Raw genomic sequence first — 7294 nt, 5'->3', positions numbered from 1 at the left:
AAATGCCTATGTCAAGTGAAATGCTTTCCACTGACCATTGCTTGGAGCCCCGGGTGTTTAATCCGGATAAAAGGAAACTCGCAGGCAGGTTCACCCGGACCACGGAAAGCGAAGATGTACCCGTGATTTCAAGTGATCACGTGAACGTGCACAATAAGAAACTTAAGATTGTAAAAATGTGACCACGATCGGCTGAAATGATTAGGATCTGATCTCTTTCTCATTGCCGGGCTTTGTCAACAGCTGGGGGGGGGGGGGGCCTTCTTTGTTTATAACTTAAGTCACAAGCCCTCCTTATTACAAAGTATTTCCAACACACCTGCTCGCCCACCCTCACACTTCCCTAAAAAAAAAAAAAAAAAAAAAATGTGGTCAGAATTTTGCAGATCCGATGTTAAAAAAAAAAACCCCCACCTTTTTTTTTTCCCCGACAGAAATATTCACGTTCCCTTGCCGGAATGTGACCAAGAAAACTAACTCAGTCGGAGAGTTATCCGCACGTCCTAAACTCAGGGTGAACTGATCTTGCCCGATATTATTAATATTCTGCGCCTGCCCTGGCCAGAGCCTTCAAATGCGTGGCCAAGTGGCGGGCGCTGCCCGGGAAGCTGTGCCTGAGGCCCGCTCGGCCCATCCCTTCACCCCGAGAAGCAGAGGGGCCAGCACCGGGTACGGAGCCTGGCTTATCCCCCCCCAGAAATCAGAGGCGCGGGGCTCTGTCGGGTGACTGCGTCCCTGTGCACATGGGGATAAAGGAAGGCAGAGAAGCCATCCCCCAGCACCAACAGGGGGAACTGGAAGGGTTCCCTTTATCTTAAAACTGTATCTTTGCCAGGTCAGGAAGCCAAATTATTAGGCCTCTTTCAGATGCAAAACAAAGGCTTAGAGCGCTGTTGAGGAGTTAAAAAGAAAAGTCGGAATTCCTAGGAAACTGAATTGATTAATCAGTGCAGAGATATTATTCTTTTCAATACCTCAAAGTTGAGAATATATGTATGTGTGTGTGTGTGTTTATATTTGTGTGTATAGAGAGAGTGAGAGATGTCATAACTTCAGTTGTTCAACCTATTGAAAGAGCATAGCAAGTTGTTACGGTCATACATAAACTGTACTATTAAAATGGGCTATTTATTAAAAAAAAAACTAGTGCATCATCTTCCGTGCAATCTCCCATTCAAAGCTATGGATCACATCTTAGAAAATACGTGTGCGACTATTCAAATAAACAGACCCGCAAATAAATAAAAATGCTCACAACGCGGCAATTGTATGTTTCTTAAATCTTAACCGAGGTTTTAATTCTCTGTTAGATTCGCACCACAGGTCCAACTTCTTCTCGTTGGGTCCCACTTGTATTCTATAAGAAATTCGTATGCCACAGCCAAGAGCTATGATAAATATTAGGATCTCACCAGAACGCAAACCTCTCTGGGCTGACTTTTTTTTTTTTGTCATTTGCTTTAATTTCGGGACCAGTTTGCTGGCTATCTAAGTAAGACTTACATAACAAAAGCACACAGCCCTGTTTCTCACTTTGGGTTTTCAGAATGGGGCTTCCTCTGACATACACCTGGGTCCAGTTCCGGGACCGATTAGACAGGTTGGGAGCTAAGAGGCACCGCCGATGCTGAAGGCTGTCACAGTAATCAGGGCCCCAGAGTGACCAACCACTGTAAAACTGGCCAGAAATGCTAAGTACCAGAATTTAAATTTAAAAAAAAAAAAATTGAAGATTAAACATCGAAATACGTTCCACAGAAGCTAACAAAAGTCTGAATAGGTCAAGCTTTTAAGGTTTTTTGTGTTTTTTTTTTTAATGAAAAATAATTAGCCATTTCCCTGATGAATAACAGAATCCCAGAATACATTTAAATTATTGCATTTATACAGTACCTGGGAGGATGTCGTTTTAATCTGTTAGAATATTTACATCTCTAGCATTATTATTTTTATGCTTCTAAACTAGCCTTGTAATTGCTGGTTGCAGCTTAACATGGTTTTTCAAGGATAATCCATTCATTACTAGAAATAAAACCGATGATTTCAAACTAGAAACATCAGAAATGTAAAAATAAAACAAAATAGGCACACAACCGCAAAGTTTTAAGCAGGAAAAACAACATCAATTTATTTTAAAGTAAGTACAATTACGACCACATAGACAAACAAACGTGAAAATAAAATATTTGAATGGCCAGGGCCAAGTCTTTTGTACAAAACAACACACTTTCGTAAATAATAATTAAAAAAGTATTAAATACTTGGCTTTTATCCAGCAACAAAAATAAATTATTTCCTTGTTTTGTTAAAAAAAAAAAAAAATAAAAGGAAAAGAACGAAAGGAAGGAATAGACAGAAATTCTATTGCTTGATTGTACAAAACCAGAATCCGATCCGTTTTTATTTAATTTGGCAGTCAGAAATTGTTGGGCATCGTTTAAGACAATCCAGTGAACGTAACTTTAAATATTTTTTATATTAAACGGCTCTGAGAATTAGCCCGATGAGAATCCCACACATTGTACAGCAAAGTAAGAGAATTGAAAAGTTTACCCAAGGACATACACTTTAATAAATCGTCTAGGTCTGCATTACAGGACTGGTCCATAGCACTTAATCCCCCAGGCCCCTACAGGTTGCCACTTTACCGGACGCTCTGGACTTCCTTTTTCTAGTACAATTTACTTGTCTGGCGCTCAAGGAGCCGCACGCTTTATCATCTATTTGCAAGGTGCAAAACCTTCAGCCGTCCACTCCGCGTTGGCCGTGCAGTCCCACACGTTTTTTTATGGCCCTTTTTTTTTTTTTTACCAGGCAGCACAGTAAAGCGGGTCGCTAATCAATATTTAGCGCAGTCATAGGAATAGGGGCTAGTGTGGCGGTATATGGAGGGCGCAGATCGATAGGGGATCTGACAGCTGGCGGTGCCGCTCACCTGGTGCTCGCCGAGGCCTGCGCTCTCCATCCCCAGCCGGTGGGCGCCGAACATCTCCCGGACATTGGGGAAAGTCTGCTGCGGATGCTGCTGCTGCTGCTGCTGCTGGGAGGCAAACGTGTGGCCGGGCAGGTGGTTAAGGTCTGCGCTGTGATTCAGATACCAGGAGGCCGTTTGGCCCGCGATGGCGCCCTGCTGCTGCTGCTGCTGCTGGCCAGAGGTGAGCGGCCCCTCCTGCCCCGAGGCCAGGCTCAAGCCCCCCAGCGGGGAAGAGGCGCCCGTGTGCTGCTGCTGCTCCTCCTCCAGCGCGGCGGGCACGCACATGTGGCCCGGCCTGTCCCCCGCGTACAGGCTCAGGGCCCGCATGCTGCACTGGTAGGCGCCGCCGCCGGTGTCCAGGCTCTGCGCGCAGGCCTGGCCGTAGAGGGAGGAGGAGGAGGGCTGCGCGGCGGGGTAGCCCAGGGGCCGGGGGCCCAGCTCGGCCTGCGGGGAAGTCCGTAGGGTCATGATGGTCTCCACGCTGAAGCCCGGCAGGCCGTTGCCGGCGGGGGCCTGCGGCTGGTGCCGCTGCTCGGGCCCGGAGCTGTCGGAGGGGGTGGAGGCCGCGCTGCCGCCGCCGCCCCCCGGGCTGAGGGTCTCCACCTTGGTGATGACGGGCAGCTCGGGGGACTCGCTCTTGATGACGACCTGCTGCTGCTGCTGCTTCTTCTTCTCGGGGGCCGCCTCCTTGGGCGGCTGGGGGCCCTGGCCCTCGGGGGCCCGCGCCCTCTCCTCCTTCTCGCGGCCCGCGTCCCTCTTCTTGAAGCGGCGGCGGCGGCGCAGGAAGCTGCCGTTCTCGAACATGTTGTAGGAGTCCGGGTCCAGGCTCCAGTAGCTGCCCTTGCCGGGCTTCTTGTCGTCGCGGGCCACCTTGACGAAGCACTCGTTGAGGGAGAGGTTGTGGCGGATGGAGTTCTGCCAGCCCTGCCTGTTCTCCCGGTAGAAGGGGAAGCGCTCCATGATGAACTGGTAGATGCCGTTCAGGGTCACCTTCTTCTCCGGCGCGTTCTGGATGGCCATGGTGATGAGGGCGATGTAGCTGTAGGGCGGCTTGACCAGGTCCTTGGGGGCCGCCTGCTGCTGCTGCTGCTGGTGGTGGTGGTGGTGATGGTGGTGCTGCTGCTGGTGGTGGTGGTGGTGGTAGGGCCCGTAGGAGCGGGCCAGGCCGGCCGCCGTGTACTGCTCGTGGCCCGGGTAGACGCTCATGGGGGCCGGCATGCCTCCGTAGGCGCCGGCCGCCGCCGCCGCCCGGTAGTAGTTCTGCTCGCTGAGGTAGGGCACCACCCCCAGGGCGCTGGGATCGGGCACCGAGTAGCGCGCCTGCATGCTGCGGGGGGGAAGGAGGAGTAGGAGGAGGCGGCGGCTGGGGCGGTGCAGGGAGCCTGGGCTGCTGCTGCAGCCGCCGCCACCACCGCCGCCGCCGCCGATCTCCGGCCCCCTGACTTTGCCCCGGCTTCTTTCGCGGAGCCGGACTTTTTTTTACTGCGGGCGCGACACGCCCCGCCCCCGCCGGGGCTCCCGACCAATGGGCGGAGGGCGAGGGGGGGGGGGGAGGCGCGGGCCAATCAGGCGTGGGGACGGGCCGCGAAGCGGGCGGGCGCTAGGACCCCCCCGCCGCCTCACGTCCTCTCACCGCCCTGCAAAAGACGAAACTTCTTGTATCCCAAGTCTACAGAGGTGAGGGACCGAGACCTAAGAAGAAATTAAATAAAAATCTCGCATGAAGAATGTGGGGTTTTTTTCCCCCCTCCCTTCTTTTTTTGAGCCAAACGGTAATCTTAAGCTACAAGAGGTGTTACTTACATCAATAAACTTCTTGGCTCTTCCGTTCTTTGCTTCGCTGCGAATTCCTGTCACTGTATTTTCAGCCACCGGCTCTCAGACGTTCATTTAATTTCTTCTGGTAGCACAGCACAGCACCACAACCCTGGGAAACTGGCTTTTTGATAAATGTTAAATCAGTTGATTTTATAATATAAAGTAATCTATTTCTTTTTTAAATGATTTTATCCATCCCTAAATTACTTTAAATCGAAGTATTACTACAGCAAATGGTCACTGTTTGCTTGCTCTAAACATTAAGTTGGTCTTTTAGAACATTTGAAAACTTATCTCGAGGTTTGTACTCTCAAATGCAGAATTATAAAAAAAAAATGTACGCGTAATCACCAGAATTCCCTAAATAGAATGAATTATTATCCCTGGTCTTTAATTTCTTTTGGTAAATGTTTCTGGCTCCCTCATTGAGTTTGCGTCATTCTGAAGTTATGAATTCGGTCCACGGTTTGTGCTTTTCAGAAAATCCGGGCAAGGAAGGGGCTGTTTTGTTTTGTTTTTGCTTCCCTGTGAGCCATGCAGGTCTCCGCTTCTGAAATGCTACCATTAAAGCTAATCAGCTTCGGTTAATTAGTGAAGCATGCTGACGGACTGGGTGTGAACTCGCTTATTTAGAGAGCTGCTGTTAACTGCCCAGCCTTGATTTGGTAAATAGCTTTTGCCAGACCAAACAAACATTTTAGAGGACCAACAGCTCGGCTCCCAGAGAAAAGTGTTTCAAATACCCCCACGCACGCTGTGTGCTGTCTATTATTTTGCATTCAAATAATAATCGTCCTTTTGAGGAGATTCATGCAACGCTGCTTTTGAAAGGATGTCATAATTTTGGGGTTCTTTATTTAGCTATTTATTTATTTTTTCTTTACATTGAGCGATTATAGTTAAACTTATGCTTCAAATCAAGATCGAAGGAAATGTCTTTAATTTTTTTAGATCAAGTCTTTTTGATTTAATCCGGCACGGTCTGGGTCTGGATTGTACACTAAACCCTGCAAGCCCCCATTCAGGAACCTCAGAGGCTAGGAAAGGTTATTTGAGAGCTTGATCTTTTGCTGTTGGTTGCCAGTGCATGTAGCACAATAAGCACCGTCAGAAGGTGCCCTTTGATGCTTGCATGGAAAAATAAATCTATGTACAAGAGAGGAAATACTTGATAACTGACATTAAAAAAAAAAAAGGAGCATTTTAATGATAATACGGAATCAATCCAGAGAGCATTGTGAAGAATGCCATTTGTTTTCCCGGCTCATTCGGCCAGCAATCAAAAAATACTCTAGACACTGCTTTAAAATATTTACATGTCAAAATAAAGTTTTGATTATAATTCGCGATGCAATTTCAGCTATAGTGATTCGGTCTAGTTTTGCACTGTAGAACAAAAGTCAGACAATATTGCAAATAATGTGATTAATAAAAATGTGTTTTCCCCTCCCCTTTTGTTACCGTTCCATCTGTATACATTTTGTTAGAAAACATTTGGTTTCTTCTAATATGATTTTGTTGCTTTGCTGTTTAAAAAAAAAAACGATTAACGGCTGTGAAGTCTTCTTTCCTCATCGGCTAATGTACTCATCAAATATCTACCGAATGTTTCTTTTTAAAATCCGGACAAATATCTTCTTTTCAGTTCCGGTCTTGGGTTTTTTTGGGGGGTTGTTTTTTTTTAAGCTTTTGAGAAGTTTAACCGAAATAAATATTCCAATAAAGGAAATGGTTTTAATTACAAAAAAAAAAAAAGTTTATTCCATAAGGGAGAATAAAAACACTTCAGTAACAAAGAGAAAGAAAGAAAGAAAGAAAATGTTTTTGTTTTTTTCCACGGGAATGATCCTTTCCTTTTCTCCTGCGTTTAAATAATAAATTCTTACATCGACTCTTCCCATAAGCGCAACGTGTTTTGTTTTGTTTTGTGTTTTTTTTTTACGTTATTTACCGCGGTCTAAACATTTCTAATAATCTCTTTGTCCTTAGCTGCTCCAAAATAATCACCTTGAACCTTTTGTCTCATAAATTCCCTCTTGCAGAACTTGTCTTAAGCAGGAAGGTTAATTTCTCCTTGCTTTGGACATTCTTTCACGTTTCATTCCTGCATAATCTGGGAAATGCTGTAGCCACCGTCTTTATTCAAACTGTCCTACGCGAAGTTTACTTTCTCCTGTCCCCACAGCAAATAAAATCCAAGTCACCTGAGTTGTCCTCCTCTGTAGGGTAATGCCTGCTGACCTGAGGGGGTTTGCTGCCCTCTATAGGACCTAAAGCTGAATAGATCTATTTTAACCTGAAATTTCTCCGAGTAGTCCATAATAACAGGGAAGGTGCTGACACCTCGTGTGTTTCTGGTGTCTCACTGCCTTTCAAACAAAAAGAATTTTTTTTTTTCTGCTTAGGTCTCAAACCCCCCCCCCCCCCCCCCAAAAAAAAAACAACCCACCTAACCTAAAGCAAAAACTAGTAAGGAGCAAGCGTCATACAGAAACTCTGAAA

At 46.7% G+C, this 7294-nt stretch overlaps 1 protein-coding gene across 1 annotated transcript; it reads right to left on the bottom strand.

Annotated features, from left to right (window-relative positions):
• Positions 1–2307: 2307 nt before the first annotated feature.
• Positions 2308–4429, bottom strand: FOXC2 (forkhead box C2). The gene has a single exon (XM_029608079.1). The coding sequence runs from the start codon at positions 4298–4300 to the stop codon at positions 2840–2842; it is 1461 nt and encodes a 486-aa protein (XP_029463939.1). The 5' UTR covers positions 4301–4429; the 3' UTR covers positions 2308–2839.
• Positions 4430–7294: the final 2865 nt, after the last annotated feature.

Source organism: Rhinatrema bivittatum, chromosome 7 (genome assembly GCF_901001135.1).
Source record: "Rhinatrema bivittatum chromosome 7, aRhiBiv1.1, whole genome shotgun sequence".
Classification (NCBI taxonomy): Eukaryota; Metazoa; Chordata; class Amphibia; order Gymnophiona; family Rhinatrematidae; genus Rhinatrema; species Rhinatrema bivittatum.
This window is presented reverse-complemented; position numbering and strand designations above follow the sequence as displayed.